This window comes from Scomber scombrus, chromosome 13 (genome assembly GCF_963691925.1).
Source record: "Scomber scombrus chromosome 13, fScoSco1.1, whole genome shotgun sequence".
Taxonomy (NCBI): Eukaryota; Metazoa; Chordata; class Actinopteri; order Scombriformes; family Scombridae; genus Scomber; species Scomber scombrus.
Genome location: NC_084982.1, coordinates 16,790,976 through 16,817,113, shown reverse-complemented (window position 1 = coordinate 16,817,113; position 26,138 = coordinate 16,790,976). Strand labels below are relative to the sequence as shown.

General features: G+C 40.2%; 3 protein-coding genes across 5 annotated transcripts in view; 1 reads left to right on the top strand and 2 right to left on the bottom strand.

Moving 5' to 3' along the window:
* Positions 1–988, bottom strand: part of dip2a (disco-interacting protein 2 homolog A) — an 88,211-nt gene extending 87,223 nt beyond the window's left edge. For both annotated transcript variants that reach the window (XM_062432289.1, XM_062432290.1), the window contains exon 1: positions 539–988. In XM_062432289.1, the coding sequence (XP_062288273.1) occupies positions 539–662 (124 nt within the window). In that variant the 5' untranslated portion in view covers positions 663–988. The remainder of the gene's footprint in view (positions 1–538) is intronic.
* A 1,462-nt stretch (positions 989–2,450) lies between these two features.
* On the bottom strand, positions 2,451–7,539 carry LOC133993106 (CASP8 and FADD-like apoptosis regulator). Its single transcript, XM_062431966.1, has 11 exons — positions 7,191–7,539; positions 6,183–6,219; positions 5,709–6,076; positions 5,515–5,620; positions 5,225–5,360; positions 4,409–4,458; positions 4,254–4,323; positions 4,065–4,111; positions 3,892–3,970; positions 3,026–3,530; positions 2,451–2,886 (listed from the first exon to the last, which is right to left on the bottom strand). Exons 3-11 carry the CDS (start codon positions 6,002–6,004, stop codon positions 2,757–2,759), a joined length of 1,419 nt encoding a protein of 472 aa, XP_062287950.1. The 5' UTR covers positions 6,005–6,076; positions 6,183–6,219; positions 7,191–7,539; the 3' UTR covers positions 2,451–2,756.
* The window catches only part of LOC133993105 (hyccin 2-like), a 42,102-nt gene continuing 22,785 nt past the window's right edge, over positions 6,822–26,138 (top strand). Inside the window, exons 1-2 of one of the 2 annotated variants that reach the window (XM_062431964.1) lie at positions 6,822–7,024; positions 22,221–22,305. The gene's annotated coding sequence lies outside the window, so the exon portion shown is untranslated. The remainder of the gene's footprint in view (positions 7,025–22,220; positions 22,306–26,138) is intronic. The other variant, XM_062431965.1, reaches the window with a different exon arrangement.

Genomic DNA, 26,138 nt, shown 5'->3' with positions numbered 1-26,138 from the left:
TTGGATTAATACATACAGAAGTTAATGAAAAACATACTGTGGACTGATTTAAGTTCTTAACTTTCCTTTTTCTTGAACTTCATAAAAGGACTGACCCTTTCGTTATGAAAAAACATAGACACATAGCAGCAGCATGGGTGTGTCAGCTCAGCTGTTGTTGAGGCAGATAGCCATCTAATCAAATATGGTATTTGGAGCCTGAGGACGGGTGGGATGTAAAACTTCAGGACAATACAACAGCCTGTCTTCTTTAAACGAGAAACTAAACTACATGTTAACCGGTCACGTCTACTGTAGTTTAGAGAGTGCCTGTGATGCAGTAGTTTATTAATCATATTGAAACGAAAACTACAGAAGTTCAGCTTTGAATGACTAATAGTCGGTGATGCTGGCATGTTTTTAGATAAAGGGCGGTGGTTCAGATGGCTGTCAGACACATGATGACTGAGGTTTAAAGCACCCAGCCAAAAACAAACAGCCTTCTGGTGACACTTGGAGCAATAGTTTTGCGTAGCGTTTCATGTTGTTATCAACTTACCCTCGGAGAGCTCCAGCTCCAGCTCCGCCAGCTTCTCCCGGACCTCCGCCGGCAGAGTCATAGCGACAGCCGGCGTGGGCTCCAACATCATCGTTAGCAACCCGGTTGAGGTTCTCTCTGCCATTGCGATCCAGTAAAAAGCGCGAATGGGTCCAATTGGTTGTCGGTAAGAATGACAATACAACCAGACACGAAAAAAAAAAAAAAAAAAACCCTCCTCACTTGGTTTCGGCTAAAGGGGAGCAAACAGGGTGTTGGTGCTTCTCGCTGCAAAGGCGTACAGATGTGTGAGAAATCTCTCCAAACGTCATGACACGGCTAGCTCCGAGGCTAGCAGACACACCTGGCTGTGTGTGTCCATGTACTGTGGCGGGCAGGCCCCTGCCACTGTCTCTGTGCCTGCTGTCTGTCCCGCGGCACTGACTGAGTCCTGAATGACGGCGGCTGCTTCACTTTAACTGTGGAGGGAACTCATTCAACTCATCGCTCGCTTCCCACGGCGCAGTCGCCATTGCATCATAGCAACAGCAGCCCCGGCCGTGCGCGTTCGCGAGGCCTGCTGCTGTGCCTGCGCGCGTGCTTGTGTGCTGCACGCTTATGTAGCTATACCTTGTCTGCCTCCTGCTGTTACAATCACAGCGCTGCGCAGCACATACTGTGAATGCTGTTTGAACTGTGGAATACTGCTGTGCTTCTCAGATATTCATTCATTCATTTATTCAATCATGCATTTTAACTACTAACTCGTTAGAGTACTTTTGCATTACCGAAAATGAAAAAGTCCAAATGTTTTAGTTCAGACCTTTTTTTTCTTCTTTTTTTTTAGTTTAGTTTTATTTCGAAACAAAACAAATAGGCTGTGGTTTATAACTAAATAGAAATTATAGCAAAAAACCCCAAAAACATAAAAAAAATAATATGTTAAAATAAAAAAAATGAAATAAACAAAACAAATAGGCTGTGGTTTATAATTAAATAGAAATTATAGCAAAAAAATAAATAAATAAAAAACATCACAACAACACAACACAACACAAAAAATAATATTTTAAAATAAAAAAATGAAATAAAAAAGGTAACCACAAGTGGCTCCAAACTAGTTATGATTTCACAAATCATGGTCATAGGCTCCCCCTTAAAATTGAATTTTTCAGTGACCACATGCAGGGAAAATTTCCACTTTTAGCAGATGAATATGAAAACAGCCTTCCAGTGTCAAACTCTACACATACATCAGTCTGCATAGTGAAGCTGAAACATTAAACAACAAGAGGAAAAGCATATTTTGACTAAAACAAATTTATCTGAATAACAGAATTTTCTCAGCAGGGCAAATAAAATAAATAAAATATCATCTTATAAAAGTTTATATGTCTCATAAACAAGTTACACAATTATTAACAATAAGGTAAAATTATTTAAAATTAAATACAATTAATAAAAATATAGAAGATATAGAAAATACAATTTAAAATGAATTAAAAAGGACACATTTAAAAGTTAGTGTATAGAGACAGAGAGACAGAGAGATAGATAGATAGATAGATAGATAGATAGATAGATAGATAGATAGATAGATAGATAGATAGATAGATAGATAGATAGATAGATAGATAGATAGATAGATAGATAGATAGATAGATAGATATCAGTCATATGTAGTGTTTATAAGCCTTCATCGCTAATTTCTTCACATTTCAACACATTTTAAAACATTAATACTATCAAATAAACTTCACAGGCTGTCTGTCTACATATCTGTTTTAGCTGCACTGTTTGGCAAGAAAATGGCTACTCACAATAATAAGTTATGTACAATACATAGTTATATAAAACATCTATTCATATTATATACAACATAAATTCATATATTAACATACTAAGTTTTATTGCCCTCAAATGTTTGGTTTTGTTGTTGTTTTTAACTATTTACTATTATCACTGTTGTTTTGTATTGTGTGCATATTGTATTTATGTCTGTTATGGAAGTTTTAAAATGTATAAGTTACACATTCATATAGGATACAAGCACTTAAATAGACTTTGCACCTTCATCTTAAAAAATAAATAAATGTAAGTGTTTTGAGTTCATACAACCAGTAGGGGTCATAGTAGACACAGTAAATAAAAACAAAGTTCTTCTCTGGCAAGGAGTACAACATGTATATGTTAGGTTGATAGTATTGAGGGTTTGGTGAAAGTGATAGTAATAATTCCTCTATTGTAAGTGAAGCTCTTTCCTTAGAGTATGTTTCAGATCGATGTGGTAATCTTCTCCAGGATTCCCATTGTTGTGTTCATAGATGGCCCTGTTCACCTCAAGATGAGCATCAATAAGAGATGTTTTCCTGTCAGAACACAAACAATAGTTTAGTCCTATACATAAAAAACATAAAAAACAAAATAAAGCTCACATATAAACTGTATGATTCTAACCAGAGGGTGAATTCAGCTCAGAAAATGTTGCTTTTGGTTGTTTGCATGTACCTTCTCTGGCCTTTGTGTAAGGCATCTGTCAGAGCCTTCAGGTAGATGGAGCGATGATGTCCTTGTTGCAGGTGACGTTCATCTGTCCAGCAGTGACTCCAGAAGACATCTGCATCTGTAGGGACTGAATTACCCCTGGACAGCCCATCACAACCATCTGTCTCCAGATCCTTGTCCCGATGCTGCATCCTGGCATAGGGCTGGAACTCAGGGATGCTGTACCTCTGGATGAAGAAGAGCTTAGGCTTGCCAGCCAACATGGGGCATTCATCCGCAGTGAAAAGCTGCCTGACAGTGTCAAGACGAAGACCCATGCCATACGAGTCTGTAGCCAGAAGATGACTGGCTGTGCCGCGGCTAATGATGCAACAGACAAAGCCGTCACCTCTGTGGTTCTCTCTCTGTCTGAAAATCCTTCTGAGAGTTGAAAGCGTGTCATCCACACTAAGCAATTTGTGAAGGACCACATTGAAGTGAAGAGCCTTAAATGTATGTTCCAGCATCTCTGAGGGAGTAAGGAAAGATGAAACCATGCATATGAGTTTTACCCTGATGATAAGTCTCTAAAAAAAGACAGAAAAACACATAACTTTTGCACAACCAGTAGTCCAAAACCTCAATGATGTTCAGTTTACTATCACATGAGACAAAGAACAGCTTAAAATCCTCCCAAATAAGAAGCTGGTACCAGGTAATGTTTACATTTTTCCCTTGATAAATGACTGCAATTACTAATCAACTATCAAAACAGCTGCAGATTATTTTCTGTAAGGTAATCATTTAATCGACTGGTTGTTTCAGCTCAAACTCAAATCAAACTTAATTTTTCAGTGGTATAGTCTGTTAATCTGTGCTTTGTGTCTCACCTCCGTCATTGCCCACACAGTCTATGATAACACATACTCCTCTGGGATCACTGTTAAATTTGTACCAATCTAGTGGACTCTGCAACACAAAGGAGCAAGAACAGACATTTCATTAATGCATTTAAATTATCTGACATGCTGAAAAATACAACAGAGATCAGCACAAACCTTACCCGATAGTTCTTCTCTCTGTATATAGGCACTGGTATTTTTTCTTGGACTGAAATGAAATGAAAGTAAATACCAAAAGACGGAACTTGGGCTTTCCAACTCTAAGGGGTAGACATAATAATAGTTTCCAGCAGCAGTTTCATTGTACTGAAATGGGTATTTTGAATTCTATCTAATTCGTAATGTCTTACCAATGTGACGGGACTGTACCAGTCTTGTTTGTTGTGGAGATTGGGTACTATTTGGAGTGGGGGATTGAAGCTAAAGAGAAGATGGTTTTCATAAGTGTTCATTTCATGAGAGAAAATATTAATAAGCATGGTCTTTTATATACAGTCTTACTCACAGGAAAACTGTAACTTTGCTGTTGACATGAACGTTGTTCAGATGTTACAACTGTGAAAGGTGTAAATAGAAAGAAATACAAGTAAATATAAGTAATAAGGTATCATTTCATAAAAGTATTGGTTAGTTAATGAGCTTACTGTACTTTTGAAACAAGCATGCTTTAGGACAGGGGTTTTCAAAAGCTGAGACAAAGGTCAGAAAAAGGCCCACCCCCTCACTGACATCACCACAAGTTTACTTGCTTAGTTTCACCTAATGCCCAGATGCCTATGGAATCATGATTATCTTATTTGATCCCACAGACAGAAGATAGCCTGATATTGCTGTTTGACATACTTCATACTACACCAAACACATAACAAAAGGTCTCTCTGAAGACATTTATAGGTTTCTGAATCTTTTTAACAGAGGCTACTGTATTTTATGATATCTCATTTTGATAACTCATATTAATATCTAATGTAATATGTTTTCACTTCCATTCATTGAGCCTCCCTCGAAGCTGTTTGGAGCCCCCATGGGGAAGCTTGCCTACCACTTTGAAAACCTCTGCTCTATGATCAATGTACAAGTGAATTTATAGTGTTTGGTTGGGATCAAATCATAGTTTCATATATAATTCTTGTGCTAGTATCAGTCCACTTCTCTGTACATGTGGTCATACGTCATACTTCACATTCTTTTTCCTGAGAATGTTTCTCAAACGTCACTTTCACTTCACATTTTGTCACAAGGGATTTTTTTTCTTGCCATTCATGAATTCTGTATACATTTGAACCATTCAGTATTAAATGCAAAAAGAAAATCGACTCACCTGATGTCTTGTACATATTCACTTTTTTGGCCAGGTCAATCCTGTCAATATGTCTTAAGCATTCTTCTACTAACTCCACCCTTTCAGGTGAAACTTTATCCAACTTCTCCAGTTCAGTAACTACGTCCAGGAAATTCTGTCACACAAGTTTCAAGAGTGTTAAATTTCAGAGTGTAAAAGAAGCAACACTGCTGTGGTATGCAAAAAGAAAAATAGATTTTGACATTTCTTGTGGAGTGACATCAAAACTCCCCACCCACGCACAAGTCAGAGTACAGGCATGGGTTTACCTTTGCTTTTTCTGTCTTTTCACGAGGCAATGTGCTGCCTAACAGGAATTTCACACTTTTCAGATCTTCACTGGCCATATCCTCACTTATATTAGCAATCAGTACTCTGCAGTGAGGAATACAAAGATTGTGTATGTTAAATTGTATAGTTGAAAACATTTAGGATTCATCAGGTATCTTAAAGCATATCTCACCTGAATCTTGGCAGCACCTCCCTGTGTTTTAGAGTCTCCTCCACCTCAGCTCTGCTGTAACTGAACACCTTTCTCAGGATGTCAAAACGCCTCAAATGCAGGAGGAGCTCTGCCAGGAGCAGACGACCATCCTCACAGCCTGTCACTTTAGACCTCAAGACGTCCTTCAAACGAGACACGCTGTCATCTGCGTCCAGGTTTTCACACAAGTACAGGAGCCTTCCGACTTCACCGCAGCTGAGGGAATCTGCTATTATATTAATATACTGGAGCAGATGTGTGTCTGGAAGAGCCATTTCTGCAGGTAGACGATGACTTGTGGTAGTTGACAAAAGGAACTTTGACGTCCGATAGACTACGCCTAGAAGCTGGATCAGATAGAATAGCCTGGTATGAGGTATGAGTTCCGTAGCCTAACTATCGTGAAACTACGAATGCCTAGAGGAAAAGAAAGGATTATTGAGGCGGTCTTACCCTTTAATGTCGAACTCTGATTACAGAGGCGGGGGATCTGAAGAGAAATATACAAAAATTGAGATGACGTTACTTCTGGGGAATTTGTGAGACATAAAAGTGAAAGCGAAAGCAAAAAATGCGGGTGTGCATTAAATTCACATCCGCCCACACACACACACACACACACACACACACACACACACACACACACACACACACACACACACACACACACACACACACACACTAAAGTAGCTCTAAACTGACACAAATGAGACCATGGGCCCCCATTTCATATTTGATCAAATTTTGCCTCAAGCTCCCCTCTCTGAGTGGACTTTTTAGATGTTTTATAACAGAAAATAGTCACACATTCTGTTAGTGTTACTTATGGGTGCAATGACAATGAAAATAAAATCTTCCCCTTCTTTGCTGGGGACCTCCTGGAACTCTCTCAAGGATCCACGAAGGTCCCCGTACCCTATTTTGAGAACCACATACTTAAGTACATGAATTGCACCCTAATTATAAAGTGTTAATGACTATATCTATCTATAACGTGCAGCCCTTCTGCTGATACTGAGTTTTCCGACAGCCGTGAATGTGTCACTCCTGCTCCCCCTGCAGGTCGTCCCAGCTTTCTGCTCTTTCTTCTGCTCAGTCTGGCCAATCGTGGGGCTCTGTGGCGGTTCATCAGCACCATTGCAGTGTGGAGAGATCATCCGGAGGTCCTGCTCGCAAATAGAGGGATCATTTGGAGGAAAGATAGTCGACCTGGGTGAGAGCTCCCGGGCAAACACCACCCCGTGCTTCCCCGACTCAGTCACGGCGTGACACTGACACAACGAGCTTCACTCCGGGTGAGTATTTAGTTATTTGGTAGCTGGTAAAACACTCCGGATTTTCCAGGTAGTCGCAGTCAAGGGCTGCTGCTGACTTTCATCAGCACTATGTGGTGTTGATGGACACCCGCGGTGAGGAGGCTCTAACATGTAATGTGTGTTTAGCGAGGGGGGGCTAACTTACACATCAGATGCTCGGCGTTGAAGTCAGGCAGCCAGCCGCTTCGGCCTGGTCACGACCGGGGATGAGAATGTCCACCAGCAGCTGCCATGCAAAGCCAAGCTAAAGGTAGCTAACGTTGTTGGCGTGTGGGCTCCAGCTTTCGTGGCAGTGCTGTTAACAGACGTCAGCTAGCAGTCAACTCACCGTCCAGATAACACGGTGAGTTAGCTTGTCACAGCGGAAGGTAACACAAAACGACAGGTTTAATTAGGCTGTGACTCAATGGTAGCTGATACACATTTCTTCTTGGAATATATATATATGTACAGTTTGGTTTTTTTGCCAATGGAGCAATTTACAATTGAATTCCTCAAATGTTCATGTAGTAGTAAGTAATGGTGAAGTAACATTAGTTTTGTGAAACGAGTTGATGTAGAGGAGTTAGATAACCACCGTCATATTCAGCAGAAGAGCTGAAGGCTTTGCTATATTGTCAGCTGACCTTAGTGGTCAGTTTGTGACTCATGTGTTTTTGGCTGGCTGGGTGGCAGTTAGTTGTTTGTCATATCATCATGTGTGTGAGCATCAGTACCTTGGTGGTTAAATATGAACATAGGTTTGTTTGGCATGAACAAATAACTTGTGCAATACACTCAGTTGCCTCAGTCCACATGGGCTAGAGTGCAATCTGCATGGTCAGTTTAAAAGCATCAGTAATGTTGATTCAAATTTTTATTTGAATGGCACCATCTCATACAAAAGCATTTCAAAGTGCTTTACATAGAAATACAATCAAACAGCTAAATTGTGCTTATACACAGAAACATGTATACACACATACATACAAATATACATACTGCACAAATACATTTAAGTAAATGCTGTACTGAAAAGGAAGGTCTTCATGTTACTATAAAAAGCACACAGTGTCAGAGCAGGTCTAAGTTCAGCAGACAGACAGATCAATTCTTTAGTTGCCTAAATGCTGAAAGCCCTGATCAGACCTTGAAAATGCTCTGGCCACATGGAAGAGATTTTCACCTTGTGACCTGAGAGATCTACTGGGGTTGTAAACTTACAGCATGCCTGTAATGTACTGTGGAGCCAGACCATTAATATTAATATTTCATTGGGGGTGGGTGGGGATACAGTTGCTGTTATTGCAATGCATTGTATATAATGGTTAAAACACCTAAATAATAAAAAATAATAATGATCTGAATAATAATAATTTTAAGATGTCCACATTGACATTTCTCAGTACTCGCATACATTAAAACTCTGTATTTGAACCATCTTACACACACACACACACACAAACACACACACACACACACACTGGGAGCAGTGAGAAACCACAGTGCAGCTCCTGGGGACCAACTCTATTTGTTTTTACCAGTGACTTGATGAGGAGCTCTGACAGGAGTATTAATTCCTAAAATATATGTTGTTACATACAGGTTGTGGGAGAGAACGTGCCAACTCCACACAAAAAGAGCCTGGCACGGCTGGGGTTTGAACCCAGGACCTTCTTGTTGTGGGAAAACAGTGCTAATCACTGAACTGCCCAATGCTGCCCAATTAATTAAGTGCCGGATTAATTAAGCGCTTTGTAAACCTAAAGGAGGATTTTTTAAGCTTCACACTCAGTTACAATTCAGCTGCATAGCTGTTCTAAAATATGAATCAGAATTTATTATACTTGTCTTCACCAGTTGCCCAAAGTAACCAGCAAACAACTCTTTTACAACAACATCATTCATTCATACATTCATTCCCCGTAGCTCTACCAAGCCAGTTTGCTTCTGCTTTTTAGTTGATCATTCATTTTTGACAGGCTGCTGTTTATAATACAGACTTCCATGAATAAAATGTCACTTGAGGTGATATTGTAGAATAAGACACCCCTCAAATAATCACATCGTGGGCAAAGATGTAGAGCTGAAGATCCAGATAATTCCATGCCATCTGCTGCTCATCCTCAATCATCATCCTCCTCTCTCTTCCTCCTTGTCCCTTGCTCTATCTCTGCCACCATGTGTTTTGGGACTAGGCTATCATCAGAGCTGCAGTCTATTTTAGACGGAAACTCCATTTACCCACTTAATCTGTGTCTCTGTCTCCAGGAGTCGAGTTTCTTTTATTGCTCAGTGTAACATATTCAGCCGAGGTCCTGTGACGAGCAGAAGGCTGTAAAAAAAATGAACAGAATCATATTGTGTAGGTTTGCTTATTGATCAGTATACTGCAAACTTGTGGTCATGTGCTCCATACAACGCTTAAGCTTGGATTCACTGGAAGCTGAGGTCAACTCTTGTGAACTTTATGCCAGTGTATTAGCTGCTTAATAATCCACAATATTGTCATATTTGTTGGTCATACATGTGCTGCAGTGGTGAGTTTACTGAGAGAGTAATAAACCAAAACAAATCTAACTCTACTGGGCTCCAGAGTGGGTTGCCTCCCTCCCACCTATGGTGATGCACACGCCTAAGGGATCAAAGCTGTAATTAGCATGCCATGGATTAGCAGTGGGGACTATTTTCCACTGTACTTGCCCCCACAGAGCCAGAGGATCACACAGGCAGCCAGCCCCCTTGTCCTTCCCCATTTTCCAATGGAGAAAAATGTGAATTTCCATGTTTGGTGTTGTCCTCCAAGGCCAAAAAAAACAAGAGACCCCCCAATGCTACCTTTGAGAGTCTGTACTTGGAAACAATTATTCTTAAATTGATTGTGTAATTTATTTTATTTTCCTGATTGTTGTCGTTTAGCATCCAAACCATTTCTTGATGTACCTTTAAGTCACTAATGGAGTCGTTCTAGCCATGTTGCCTGCAGATATTCTTGAGGATCAGCTGGGTATGTTGTTGGCATGCAGAGAGAGCTGTTGGGCTGCTGACTCACTACACTGCCAGGTATGAGGTCTGTCTGTGTTGGCTGATTTCATCATGTACAGTATGTGTCCCCCCCCCCCCCCCCCCCCCCCCGGTGCTCAGTGCCTTGTCCCTCCAAACAAGAGTTCATACTGCTTCTCTGGGGGGCTCCGAAGAGGTGGAGTAACATAATGTCAACGTGTACTCTCTTGTTTGCAAATGAATCAATGCTTTCAAAGCTGATTGTGCAATAAGGTTTAGGAATCACAGTGTATATTGCCCAAACTAATGATGGTATTATCGTACAGGCAATATGCAATATACAGCAGGAAGGAGACTTATGTTTCATCACAATATACTTCTAACATGGCAATTAATTCATCAAAGTGCCCGGAGTCAATCTGTGCAAATTAACTTAAGCATAAAATAGCAAATTACTCCGTCTAATATGTAATAAAACAAACAACAAACAATTAGACTGATATAGTCTAATATGTATAGCAGCAGACCTGAACGTATCATTATGTACAGCCTCTGAGAACAATATGGAATGAAGGGAAAGGCTGGTAATGAGTATTAAATACATCCATTATTGATCAACTTCTAGAAAAATAGTAGAAAGTGCCTATCAGAGTTTCCAAGAGCCCAGGGTGATATCTTCAGATTGCTTCGCATTACAAAACCTGAAGTATCCTATTTACAATGTTTGGGTTTTTTTCAAGGGAACAAACTGTAAATCTTCACATTTTAGAAACTGGAGCTTGTCAGTGTTGTACTCTTTCCTTTTAAATGTACAACCAGGTTATCCATCAGGAAATTGTTGAGATGGTATACCACTCAGATCTTGTCTCATAATCATTTTAGATGACATCTAAACGAATATCACACCAACTAGATACACTATATATATTTTTCCTTTAAGTGTGGTGTTTTGTATTGATTTTTAAGATCTTATCAGAGGTATCTCAAGTGAGATGGCTCACCTCCACCATGGTAGACTGCATGAAACACTCCTCAGTTTTGCCTCTGGGACTGAACTCAGTTGAGGGACTGTGTGGACTTCCTTTTGCTGTGTGACATTCATTGTTCTGTTTGTACCACATTGGATACATTTGTAAGTTTCAGCTGTGTCAAGCAGCTCGACCAGATAACCTAATTTGACATGTTGTCATGCAACTGCAACCCTTGAACAGAAGGAAAAGACCAATCCTGCTGCGGACCCGAACACAGTTTATGTGTGTTTCAGTATGTTGGTGCATTTGGAAAAGGAACACAAGCCCTGTATTTTGCAGCTTAATATGGCAGCATGACCAGTGTGTTTAAGCCAAGATAATAGGTCATCATCCTGTCAGAGCCACGGTTCTCTGCTTGGCTTTACTTTGCTGTCGGTCAGCTCTCTGCTCTCTTGCTCAGCTTGCTGGTCACGACTCAGTGCCTGTCTGAAGTTGAACAGACGCCAAAGCCTTGGTTGATTCCAGGAGCCTTTGAATTATAGCCAGTTATTTGTTGTTGTGATATGATGGAAAATACGTGGAAGGAAAGTGGAGGCCTTTGCTGAAGCAAGCTGTGAGAGATGTATTGGAGAGTGAGGCAGGGGTAGGGTAGGGTATCCTTTGAATTTTATCAATTCCCAGTTTCAATTCCAATGTGTTTAACAAAAAAAGAGGTCAAATGTTTAGATAATAAAATATCTTTATTGTAAGAAGCATAAAATTCAAAGTATTTTAACTGAACATTGACAAAGTAAAAACATACAATAAAAATGTATGCTCCACAGTCAGTATACATTTTCTTGTGGGTGCTGTGATTTTTGACCCTCTTTAGTTTTCTCTTCGGTTATCTTTCCTTTTATTGCCAAAGAGAACTGTGTCGTGGTGTGTTATCCCAGGCTCTTCTGGAGGTGCTAGTGTGGGCTGATGACAGTCTGGAGCTGGAAGACCGCAAGACATCAAACATTGAACATCTTTCACTACTGTTGGGATGTTAGCCATGCATGCTTGTATCTGCTTGTATGCGTTCTTGTGTGGCTGTTCTTCACAGGATGTTTGGTTCAGTATGTGACTTTCCTCGGTTCAGTATGCTCCCTAACCCAACACTTGACAGAGCACCACTTAGCTGTAGTATGCTCATGGATGTGAGCTTGCCAACTTAGCCAAGTTACTCAGGTTATCCATGTTCATGTAGTGTGGCTGCCATGTCCCGCTCCCCCCTCTGTGACAGCAGGCCTTTGAGTGAAGCAGTTCAGAAAGACTATAAATATGTTTGATTTCGTTGTATGTAGTTGGACAGCACATCATGAGAACCAGTTCTGAGCAACCATAAATCAGCAGATGTCCTGATTCCATGCAGGAAACGAATGTGACCCCAAAACTAAGGTATATACTGAATGATGAATTGTGTGTACAGTTACACCCTTAATAGCCATGTCCTTGCAGATATGTAGTCTTTGTTTGCAATAATAAAGGGTTATCACATTTATGAACCAATAAGCAGAACCAAATTCATTTGGTTCCAACCTATAGGCACCTGTTCCCTTGCACTTAGTGAAGCCAGCCAGTGTACTTGGCATTGTTTGTTGGTATGCTTTGGAATAACAGGAAGTATGATTTGGAAAAAAAATGCAGCCTCGCTGATCAAACATAGTCAAAGTCAAATGTCTAAATGCCGCAGTTTGCAATGCACAATAAAAAAAATTCTAGGTCCTAAAAATCTTGGGAGTGTTTGAGTGTCTCACTGGCAAGGGAAAATCTGGCCGGGGCTTGAGGGCTAATGCTTATTAACTTGGCCACAGTTGCTTGCTAGCATTAATTTCTTTGTGTCTGCTGCAGTGCAATGGATGGAGCCAAAATGTAGCTGGCATTATTGTTGTTTTTCATTCAGTACTTTAGGAAACTATTTGATCCAATAACTGTTATGAGACTCTGGGGTGGGAGAAAGTTGAGAGGCCAAGTTCTCTGGCTTGATTTTCTTGGTATTCAGCAGTTTTGTAGCGACCCCCCCCCCCACACACACACACATACACACCAGCATCAGAGGTGGCAGTGTAGTCATTCACCCCCCTCTTTTCTGTGTTCCCCTGAGTTGATCCTTTGGCCTCCCAGGCTATGCTCTCAGGCCTTTGGGATGTGTAGTGGTCTTAGCATGTCACGCAAGCTCAAGGTGGCCCATTGTTAGATGACTGCTGAGCAGCTTACATGGCAGTGCAGCATTTTCCTCCTTTTCTCTGGAGTAAAGTTAAATGCTGAGCTGCTCCCCCACACCATGCTCACAGTGTCAGCAGCAGTGCTAAAAACTGTGGAATTAGTGGTCATGTGTCTGTAATTCGAACTTTCAGTGAACTTGTGACTGCTCAAGCTTTCTTACAAATAAAACCCCCCTCCTTACAAGCCTTGTTTACGCCAGTTATTAGTTGCACCTGCTCAGTCTAATACAACACAATGCATTAGCACCACTGTGAATCCTACCATTGTGAAGGTTGTAAGTTGCTTGACACTGTCAGAGAAGTGCTGATTAACGTCAGTGATATTCTTTACGGATATAGCTAGTTGTGGTCTTACATTGCACAGGATTATTATGATAGGTATTTATAATGTTTTGTACACCTCCACTGAGGGGAATATTATATTAAAGTTCAGTTGAAATTGAATTGCCTTTTTTGTCTGCCACAGGATACACATCTGCAATGAACCAAAAGAAAAAGGGAGGAATTCATAGTTTTTAAGTTAGTCAAGTTTGTTGTTCATGGAGGTATGATTGCCCTAATTTGGACTCTGATTTTGATTGGTCACAGGTCTGGGCAAATATTAGAGAGGCTTCCCGCAACCCCGACCACCAACAGATCCACTTTAACTATGTACACAGAACATATTTGACCCCTCGCAAACTCCATTGTATGAAGTTGATAACTGATCCCTTGTGTAGCCTATGTACTATGAAGGCCTCTGGCACTTTTTTGCATATGATGTGGAACTGCCCTCCGGTTTCACAGTTCTGGTCCAAGGTGGCAGCCAAGCTTTCTGAATTAGTATCAGTGACCATACCAGTGACTATACCTGTCCTTTTGCTAAATGATCTGTCACAAGTTAATATTACCAAACTTAAAAAGCGCACTGTACTAGCTGGCTTAACAGCTGCCAAGAAGTTGATAGCCTTAAGATGGAAACCTCCCCATTCTCTCACCATCAGACACTGGGCACTTACTTTCCTAGATGTAATTTATCTAGAACTGTCAACTGCTAGAATTAATGGCGCTAGTGAGGCTTCCATAAACAACTGGCGTGCAGCAGCTGACGCACTGAAAGAACTTATAAGATAAGCTCAATGAGACTCTAACCTTGTTTTTCCTGAATGGGTTGTGTGCGTGTGTGTCACGTCAGATCTATACTCCATAGGGTGCTAGAGAGCGTACCACTGTGAGTGTGCTGTTGGGGTGGGGGGTGGGGGGTGGTGCCCATTTTCCTTTTCCCTTTTTCTCTTTTTTTTTCTTTCTATTTTTTACTTATTTATTTTTTATATAATTTTTATGCACATTTGTTTTGGTTTTTCTTGCACCTTATTGAAGTGCAAGGTTACACTATCACTATTATTATTATTTTTGATTTAGTTGTTACAGTCAATTTTTGTACTGTCTCTATTGTCATTAATGAGTCATGTTTCTTGGTTGTAACTTGTATTCTTTAAATAAACATTTGATCACAAAAAAAAAAAGTTTGGTGTTCATAGTTCATGATGATGCCCCCTATTTTGCATTGATTTGACAGAATCAGTTAGTTATCCGTCTCAGTAGATGAAATCCTCACTTTGATACAGCCAATTGAGTCTTTGCATAAATCTGTGCTCTGCTGTATGATATGGCAGACCAGACAGTCAAACTGAGCCTGATGGCATCCTGCTACACAATACAAGCACCACAACACAACAACACACATTAGTTTTCCTGCTAAACTCCTATTCTTAACATACATGGACAAAGACAAGACATGAACACACGTATTGCACAAGCCACCAAACAAACCGGAGGAAAGTGCACCGCCAGGGTCAGTTTGCCAGCTAGATAGCTAATTAGCCAGTGAGCATCAGCAAGTTTGTTTACTTTGTCTCTTGTTCCTTACAGTGTAACCCTGGCACTCTGCCAGCTGCTGTCAAACAGACAACGACACACCCCTCCAGCTGCACAAAAAGCAGAATTTCTGATATTTCCCCAGAGACCCTTTTTTCTTATTTTTTAATTACACAAGTTATTAACAATACATTAAAAAAACTGTTCACATTTCAATTGAACTTTAACAGTTGTTGAATCAGAGTTGAATCAAGACTTCTCTTACAGTGTCAACAGCTGAACATTATAACCTTCATGAAGATGGGATTTATTGCAGCACAGTTGTATTAAATCAAATAAGAGTGCACAAGTGTAACAAATAAACTGGTAACTGTGTTTTTCCTCCCCTAGTACTTTTCGCTTATACGGATATCTGCAGGAACATTTGTGCTGTGCCTATTATTAACACAAGTGCACTAGTTTGGAAAAGGCACTGCAATAGAGACAAATGGTGCGCAATTGATTTGTGCAAACACTACAGCCATAATACTGAACATTAGGGTACAATACACAATAACTCTTTAAAAATTATTCTGCATAAGAACACAAACTAAATCCTTTAAATCTAAGACATGCCATAAGCAGTTATAAGTCAGCTTTTTGTACCTTGATCCCAGTGCTAATATGTGTAGGTGAGCTTACTTTGAGGTACAATGGAGGGCTTCAATACAGCCTGCGTGTGCGTTTGTGTGTGTGTGTTGCATGTGGATTTGTATGCACACATTTGCATTGAAAGCATTTGTGTTCCTTAGTTCGTGTGGGGCAGTGATGCAGGAGGCAGGGTGCTGTTGGCATTCACCTGTGCTGCTTGTGTGTTGTGGCTCACACTGTTTAATTGGTGGAACCCTGTGTGTGTGTGTGTGTGTCTGTGTGTGTGTGTGTGTGTGTGTGTGTGTGTGTGCAACACGGGCCCATCCCAACACGTCTGGCCCTGCAGCTGCAGCAGAGCTAATTTTAGCCCAGGATGTGCGTACGCCTCAGTTCCCCTAGCCTGGCCTATGAGAGATGAGAGGAGGATGAGGCAGAAAGAGTAGCCGATTTTTCACTCACTCTCACACACTGTGTGCACCTTTCTTTCTTTCTCTCTTTCTCTCTTTCTTTCATTCTTTCGCTCTTTCTTTCATTCTATATTAAGCCCTCTTTTTTTAGTCCTTCTCTCATTGTGACTGGAAAACTGTAGTATGTATTTTGTGTTCCCAAAGAAGTCTGGCTTTTTTGTGTCTGTGCACATGTCCTAGGGGCAGCACTATTGATTCGCACAGGAACATATGACTCTGGTCACTGTAGCCTGTCTGACGATGACCTTTATTCACCAAAAGTCTGTCAGATGGCGTCTGTCTTAGGTGCATGTGTACCTGTCTGCCTCCCTATCTTTAACTGTACAGCGTGAACTTTCTACATAGGGAAGCAGGCGATAGAGGTCATTTTCCAGCTCTGTATTTGCTATTAATAAACCCCATTCTATTCCCGAGCAGACAGCCTACTACGCTGGTAAGTGGCTGGTTCTTGTTACGATTGAGAGAGGCACAGGCATGGAGATTACAGCGGACTGGTTCGCTGTGGTCAGGTATTAGAGTTAATCCCTCCACCCAGGGAAAGTAAGTGTTCCATGAAGAACCGCCTGCAAACACACATGCACCAAAGAGAATGAGTAAAATTCCCCTGCGTGTCTGTAAAATGTGTAAGAGGAAAACTTGGGCAGTAAGGACGAGGAAACAAAACAAGTGCACGGATGTGTGTGTCTTTGTGCTTACTCATGCGTTTGGGCTTTGCTCCGTGTTTATGCGCAAATCAGCAGACTGAAACAAAACTCACAGTGGTCACGAACATTGTAACCCATTGTGGAAGGTACGTCATATTTAAATTTCCTAACATTTGCATACAGCTTTTGGAAACAGCATCACAGAATTGAAGCAGCGGGGAGAAAAACATTTTAAGTTCTGGCTTGTGTCCACCCTGCTGAAGTATCTCCTGGTCTATATCTGACCCTGTGATCTGACCTCCCTCTTGAGAAGGGAGAAGAAATGTACCTCCAGAGATTAAGACATTTCATACTATCATGGTTTAGTTTGTGATGGTCACACTGAGCAGAACTTGGAGGAAAGAAGGACAGAGTCAGAAGTGGCACAAACAGAACAGGCATGGAGCTTGCTCAAGCTCAATAATTCATGGCTGATTGAGCTAAGCTGACCTTGAAAAATCCCCAGTGTTGGACTGTTGAAACCTGGTACTCCTCATTTAGGGCAGAGAGGAGAAGTTGAGATAGACGGATACAAACAAACACATACAGAACACACTTACATTCTCCCTTTTGGTAAGCTTTTAGTGAACAAAATAATCTGCCAAATGTCTGCATTTATTTAATTTCATTTATTGTCATTTATGTATGCTCTTTATTTGACTTGGATTATATTTTTATATTATCTGTTTACATGTGAGAAAGGAAACATACAACTGTAGGTCATAGTGGTGAAAGGTTCCACAGTTGTTTATAAGAAAAGGAAAGCGGCCATAAAGCACCATCAAAGAACTGTCAATAGCAGCTGGCGATGAAGCTGTACAGTTTTCTACCTTCATCAATGTTGCTCATAATTATATATAACTTAATGCCCACATTGTTTCATGGGTGTAAAGAATTTGGATGTTGACAACCGAGTAACTGATGCTCGCTGGTCTTTTTATAACCACAGTACCAGAACACAGAAAAGGCAAATAATGAACTTCACCCCCCAAGCATCAGATTAGTTTTTGACTCCTCTCTCTTTTTTGCTGCCAAAACCTATCACTAATCTCACAGTTTGCCATAATCCACTCTGATAAATAAACTCACAAATCATTGTATGTGGATTTCAGTATTTATTACAAGTGCTGCATCACGTGGAGACGATTTGGTACATAAACATAAAAATCATGAAGATGTTTCAGCAGAAGAGCAGATGACAGAAACTGTAGGTGTTATCAAAAAGTATTTCACCCAGTTCTCACATCATCTGACTGTTACTGCAACATTTGCATTTGTCATAATGATACTGCACTGTTTTCTCTCTTTTTCTTTTTTACGCAAATGTTTCTACATTTTTCTTGTTCTGAATGCAAAACTCATGACACTTATAGTCAACTCTATGGGGAAATAAAATGACTGTTAACGAGATGCCTAAAGAATAAGTGTTGCGTGTGTCAGATGTTTCAGTAGCGTTCATGCTCAGCGGTGGTTCAGTCAGCAGGTAGTTTCCACCGGAGGTCCGAACAGAGACAGACTAACACTGTAAATCTTCCAGGTCCGGCTCCCCCTTGCTGCTTTGGGTGCAGCTGTGGTGAAGAGTGGCTCTCTGTACTTTGCCGGGCCTAACCTTGCGTTTGTTTACACTGGTTTAATGAGTCACATAGATACTTGCATGATTCATCTGTCTGTAATGAATGATGAGTATTGTTGGGTGCTCGAGGCAACCTCCCATTCAGTGCTCACTTCAAATAAGACTTCAGCTACTAGTGGGTGTATTTTTAGCTAAAGCTGCATGGTTTTGTGCCACACGCAGTCACATTTCGAGTGTTACCTGTGGGGAAAATACTTGCTGTAGTCATCAGTCTTACTAGAGCCTCCCACCTGGTTCATTCTACAGTTAAGCTCCAACTAACGAGGTTTGTTTATGATGACATTAAGGTAAACACAACGACGCAAAAGCAGTGTGGGATTAGCATACAAGTGCTATCTGTCACAGAGCTGACTTGATTAGCATGCGTGTAGTGTTTGTTGAAGGAGTTGCACAGCATGTCGATTAGCCTGTCCTGTCCTGCAGCTGTTGATAGTCCTTTGTGTTCTGGCAGCTGGCAGAGGAGAGAACTACCTAAGATGCCTGGAGTGGAGTCATGGCACAACAAACACACACACACACACACACAGGTAATCTTGTGTTTTTTTGGATTTTAACACTGACTTGACTGATTGTATGAAGGATTTTTCCTTTACCAACTTTAGCTAAGAAATACAGCACAGTCATGAGACTGCTAAGTCTAAGTCAGTGTGTAGAGTAAGCAGCTCCTTCTCTCCTTCAAAAGTGCAGTTTTAACAACATAACACATAGCACTCTATATCCACCTGAGAGGGCTGCTCACTGGACCTTTTCTCAGTTGCATTAATAAGTAAAAAAAATGAAATAAACACAGCAACATCACACAAAACAGCTGCTATTGATGCTTGTTTAAGCAGTAAAAGTGCACAAAAAAGGAGTAAATGCCCCCCAAAAAGTCAAGGTACACTGTTTTAACAGTTAACAGTTCAACATTAAATCAACACATATCATATACACGTTGTTTTTATCATGTAGCTACTATGATAAAAGCTTTTTAATATGTTTAACACATTTTTAATGTGCCCCTTGTTGTAGATATGTATTAATATGTTTGTGTGAAATGCTGCACTTTGCCATTTTAACCACTTATCTGGCTTATCGCGATAAGATCATGATTCTTTATGCATGTTGTGCAGAAACGTGTGCAGCTTGAAGGCATGATTGTTTACATCTGTTTTTTACAGGGCAAGAAATTAAAAATTAAATTGGACACACATTAAATATACAAATTCAATCACCTTGACAGTATTTGACAAGCTAGAAAGCTAGGTTTACATGCAGCCACACTGGCGCTCCTCTCACGATGACATGTAATAACTGATGATACTGCATTCATGAAGGCTACAGTATATTGTTCACTTTTTGTAGAAGTGTTGATTCTGGCATCTGAGTGTAGTTCTGAGGTAAAACTGTGATGATGCAGGTGTACCAGACACTCTAATATTTATGACAATTGTTATTTTAGGGGGGGATGTCTTGCTGTCGCCTCACTGCAAATTTACAGAGAAACCTTTTGCATGTAAACTCCTCTGTCTTGAAACTAAATACACACAATACACTCGTTGGCTGGCTGTGTTACAACCTTGTGCACTGTGTTGCAGTGTGTTTGGCAATGTCATTGTAATTTGGGGTTTGAAGTGCCGTAAACAGGATGGGTTGGCACTCTCCTATTGCCCTTTGGGCCCCACTGCAGGACAATGAACAGGTCTCGCATAGAGGAAGAGTGGCCCTTGAAGGAAAGCTTGCTTATTGTCATTTGCCAGGCCTCATTAGGTGTATGACATATTTAGCCAACAGTGACGGCTGAATGGAGAGAATTGTACTCGACACACAAATACTGGGATGAGATGGGTGCAGGGTGAGGAGGAATTTCACCAAAGTACCAAAGTACATGTTAAATATTATGTTCTTACAGTAAGTTAATATTTTGAGCTGCTTTTAAATAACGGGGGACTCTACCTCATATACTAAGCCCTGTTTGGCCCTGTTACGGTGAGACTGAAATTGTTTATTTGGACTGAACTGAAGACTATGTTTTTTTGTTCCTGCTTTCTCTGTTCTTTATTGTTACTGAGCATGAGTGAGGGACAGACTTATTGAAGATATCTCATCCATTTTTTATAAAATCATTGTAGAAAAAGACAAAGTCCAAAGCCACGCTAGCGGCTGCACTTATGAACAATGGTGCAAGCTAACTTGCACACAGTGACAATGTTAACATGTTGATGTTCAGCGGGTAATGTTTACCATGTTTACCATGTTTACCGGCTTAGTTCAGTTACAATGTGGACATTAGCTAATTAGCACTAAACACACAGCTTAGGCTGATGGGAATGTATTTATTTTTTCTAAAGTATATTTATGTAAAATATTTGGTTTGTGATGTATTGTTTATTCCTTTTTGCCTCCCTTTGCCGTCTGCCTCTGTTAGCTTTGATGAGTCATACGGATTGTGTACGCTTTATCTGGCAAAGGAAAAATAAATACCTTCTTTATGGCTTTCAATAGACGGAGAATGTACACGTCATTCTAGACAGATGGGACTCCTGTATGGCAATTTCCTTGACTCTTTGTGATGAATTGCTAAGCACAAGGCTGTGTTCAAAATGCTTAACATGGCACAGAGTGCTCAGTGATGCAGTCCTGTCTGCTTCTCAGGGACGAGCAGCAGTGCAGAGCAGTCTTGAATCGTTCTGCCAAATACAGTAAATACTATGGGTGTGGATCCAGCGAGATGGCCAGTTGACTGTTGCTATGCAACAATAGGAAACTTGAAACTTGGCTCTTTGTGCCATACCTCAAAATAACCTTCAAAACACTGTTTGTTTAAAAAAATGCATAACTTCCACTATAAAACAAAATGAATGTTATTTGTTCTCTGAATGGATGTTCAAGCCTTTTTTTTTTTTAAGGGTTGTCTGGATTACAGCAATATTTTTTATGTTTAATCTGTTAGTTGAGAGCTGTGCTGTTGTAGCAACCATCTGTTGGTTTCCACGTGTCTTGTTGTCAGCTGCTTTGTACATCCTGTTTTTTTGCTAACAGAATTTCCCTTATCAACAAAGCGAGATCAAATCAAACCAGTTTTTGAAGCACAGTCTGAAGTTTATTTGCCTTTTCTTTCTATCTTTTTTGAGCCAGTTTGAAAAACGACAACATTTGAAGTAATCTTTTTTTGCAGACGTACTTAAATGACAATGGAGAGAGTCAGTAGTTGGCATCACTGCTCTGTGTCCACATCGTACGGTGTTATGAATTCTGATAGCCTTGAATCATTGGCAGCAGGTCGATTAAGTAGAATAGTAACTCAAATAGCTCCCAAGGATGCTGAAGCACAGGACATCCTTCTGTTAAAATGCTCCTGGCACTTCAGGTCTTTTTATTGATGGAGACCTGTGGATGACCTCTGGAAAAATCCCTTACTACATCAGTTTGCTGCACACACAGTCATCTCAAGTCTCAGCTGAAATGAGCCTCACCCCTTACGACTGAAGTGAAGCCTGCAGTCTCTAGTCTCAAGTTATGCTCTAGGTTTTGTCTTTAGTGGTCATAGGTTTTTGTGTCACTGGCATGCTGGGCGCACAAAGATGATGTTTAACTGGCCCCTAGATAAATATTAACATCACAGCCTCTCTATGTAAATCCAGTCTAATGATTGCTTAATGCCGATGATCATATCTCCTGTGATGATCTAACTGATGATCATTTTTCCCCCTTGTTATTGCAGGTGACCCTCAGTGACTGACAGATGTGTGACACTGTGGAGAACCATTTGCCTCTCCCAGTGGAGATCTGAGTTCTGGGACACTGAGGTAAGAATAGGAACCTGCCTCATAATTTATGTTTTATTGATGCTCTTGATCATAAAGATGATTGCTGAATTTATTTTCTGCCTTAGAGCCAAGTAAATTAATTCCTCATAATAGTATATGTGCATATTGTTATACCTACTTAGATTCTGTCATTCATTTATTTTCTTTTTTACATGTTTTTATCTGACAACAGAAACTGAAAAATATGTTATAGAGAACAACTAAACTGTGTATCAGATGATTGGTTATTATTATAAGTGAGTATGGGTGATCACAGAGAGCAGGAGGGGCCAGAGCAGCAGTTAACGGGCCGTCTCAGCCATCAAATGTGTTTACGGTTTAACAATCCATGTGCTCAGTTTATGAATCCAGTCTCATAGACTATTAATCTGTTAGCACAAATTTCCACATCAATATTTTTTCTACTATATCACCGGTTGGGGGATCCATGCTATGCTAATATAGAAACAAACACACTCTACGACCTGTCACTTAAAGCTTTCTTGGTTCCAGATTTTTGAATCTGTCCGCTCCACCGAGTCAAGTTGACTGATTGTGTTGGTCTGGCATCATGACATAAAACAGTGTTTTCTCGGTTGAAAAAGCAATTGATCCAGTGAGCGCCCCGGGGGTACTAACGATTAGCCAATCAGTGCCACGGGCGGAACTAACGCTGTTGTCGAATTGTTTTCAAGCTGTGTGCCAGAACTAAGGAGGAGTAAAACTATGCAATGCTAATCAAATTTAAATTAAGTTTCTGTTACTGCATTGTCTGAAATGTATACAGAAACATATTTTAGTGTACTGTTCAGCTGTAAAAGCTATAAAAGTTTGTAAAAGTGTGTGACCGGGCCACCATGTTGAAAACGGACAAGCCAAAACCAACCACCGCCCAATTCGCAGTACGTCACCCACTTCATCATCACCAGCTGGAGCGTTTAATGGTGATTGAATCAATCCACCTCCCCCACAGAAATCAGTTAGAGTGGAGGTACTGATGGAAATAGAGTGTAACGAGTTGACAATTGTGTCTGATGTCAGGCAAACTTAAAGCGTATTGATGCTGCTGCGACATGGATGATAACAACAAACTCTGAAATCCTTTCATGATTCAGATCTTCTATTCTTTGATTTTAATAGTATAGGTTACCTGCCACTTACAGCCCCTTTGTGTTTAATATACATCTGAGAGCAGTATAATCTATGTTGTCTAAAATGGTCATTTCTTGCTGGTGAATATTTGTCATTTTTGTGAAAGTCACTTGACTACAGTTCCCATGGTAACTGATAACCCTGCCCTGCCGTTAGAGAATTTCACTTCACTGAGTCTTTGACAGTTTGACAAGCCGGAGGAAATGAATGAGTCTGCATTTCACAAAGAGCTGAACAAGCTTACTAAATGAAACCTTTCAATTCACACACTCAGATTTGAGAAGTGTCCTCTTTCACACGAAAAGATTTGACTCATTCAGATCCATCATCTGCTCAGAGATGTGAACACAATCTATCTCCCCTCCAGTCCTCTCTGAGCCTGTTTTGTGACATTTTCAGGCTTATCTGTGCAATTCGCTGTAAGTTGGATTTGTTTTAAATGGTGGCTTTTTAATACTGGTTAAAATACTGAGGTGAAATGAAACTGCTGCAAGGTATTGTAATAGTTCAACTAAGTTTAAATATTCCCTCCAGATGAAGAGGGTTTGTTGCATTACTGTTCAGTATATACTTGAAAAAGGAAGAAGAAGAGGGGCAAAGGTGACAATGAGAAGCCTGTAAGCATGTTTAATAAAATAAAACCAATCCTGTTTACTTGTACAAATGTTGTTTTTTTTCATTTGGAGTGTTATATAACATAAATAGGAAAATAGAAAAGGATAATATCAGATAACTGAATTACATGTTACTACATTTTATTTGGAGCTTTAATCTTTTCAGTACAACATGTACAGCTGGCATCTTTTCTGTCCTTGAATACAATTTTCATATTTGTGAATGATTTGCATAATTACTACCAGACATTTTTCATAAGCAAATAGGTTCGCATTTTGCATGCACCCTGCAATTTTAAAAACTGCAAGAAACTTAAAGAACAAGAAATGGCCTTTAGAGTTTGTGCAAATGTTCCGGCTTGTCATGATTTGGGTGTACCAAATAAGATTAAACATGGGTGTGTCAACATTATGGCTTACTGTGGGAGTGAGCTTTAGGACCGCACACAGTTTTGCAGTGTTCAAGCCTCACAAAGAAGAACAGTGTGTGAGCATCTTAAAAGCAAAGGTTGCTAAATCTGACAAAGTCTCTGCACGCATATACATAAATTTGTGCACACTCATCTTTTAGGTCTCGGATCGAAACAGTTGTATGCGTCTTAACTCCTTAACTCTCTGAATAACTGTCTACATGATCTCCGCAGTTAATTTTCGGTTCAGAAAGTTAACCAAGGACACTGACCCAGATACAGCTGCAATGAGTTTATTTACAACACCCAACTGTCACATGTCACCTGCTGCAGGAGTGCATTTTTGTGCCAAATAAGAGGCAGGGTGAAGAGTCAATTGGGCAGACTTGTGACATAAATGTGAACGCTACTTATAATTTCAGTGTGCAATGTGGATAGGCAGTGATGAAACTGCTCATTACAAAACACTAGGTTAAGAGTCTGTCTGCCATTTGTCTAGACTGTGGCATCTGTGCAGTAAACAGAATAACAGTGCTAACACCATGACATCACCTTTAATCAAAAAATATAATCAAGTGAAATAATACAGTCTGTGTTACACTCATTAACTGTCATGGTGTACTGCAATGGCATGTATGTGATCTATATTATAATCTCTTAATTTAGCTGAATTGAGTATTTGATAAAAGAAAACTGTGACTGTGAAAGCACTAGGATAACAGAATAAGTGTGCAGACGAATACATTACAATCAGCTAACAGCAGCGGTCGCCTGAAATGTTAAATGGGATCTTCACACTTTGAAATGAGAATATATTGAGTTAGTCCTAATCCCTAATCCCATCAAGTCAAAACCACAACAGGCTTATGAGCTGGAGGGGCTCATATGGCTCCAGTGCCATTGCAGCTGAACACAGATGACAGAAGTTTAAAAAAAAATAAAAAAACTCATCTCATGTCTCAAAAACACACTTTTTTAGAGATGTTTTACAATGGCACCATGCCTTAGGAATGACAAGATCATTGACACTGGAGCATGTTGAGGATACACTGCATGGTGTGTTAATCGTTGGCTGTTGGTGAAGATTTCCAGTTGAACATTGACTAATTTAGATCATAGTGTTGTTATTGAGTTTAGACATAGCATAGGGAATTTGTTCATTTGAAAGGATTTGTATCTGTAATAATGTCCCAGTAATTTGTAGTAGTTGCTGTTACAATCTTAAACAGCAGCTTCCAGGTGGTAAATTGTACCTTTGGTTTGGTTGCTTTACCATTTAAGATTGTTTTCTCCCTTTAAAATCTTTGGGACTTTGCTGTTCCATTTCAGTTTTATTGCAGACAGTTGGTTCTTGTTGTGATGCATATGTTATCTGTGCTTGACTTTCCTAAAGGTTAACAATTATGGCTCAATCATGACAGTCTTAAGTGAGGGTTGTTGTCACTGTACCATATTTGTTTATGGACACCTAGTGCTACAATTATGTACAAAATGCATCGTTTATCTCATTTTGCCAACTTGGAGCACTGGGCCCCTTGCAGGAGTCGGAGCATATTTTCTATGTGATGAAATCTGAAGGAGAAATGGTTTGTTATTTCCGTCAGTTTGCCGCAGTTAATTTTAGCTGCTGAAGAGAAAACCAGCCCACAGATAACAG

Excerpts from the sequence above, each read along its gene's own strand:
- LOC133993106 (XM_062431966.1), bottom strand. The coding sequence starts at position 6,004 with ATGGCTCTTCCAGACACACATCTGCTCCAGTATATTAATATAATAGCA. Across the intron at positions 4,459-5,224 it reads GAATATGTACAAGACATCAG|TTGTAACATCTGAACAACGT; the intron begins GTGAGTCGATTT and ends CACCTTTCACAG. Across the intron at positions 3,971-4,064 it reads ACAGAGAGAAGAACTATCGG|AGTCCACTAGATTGGTACAA; the intron begins GTAAGGTTTGTG and ends TTTGTGTTGCAG.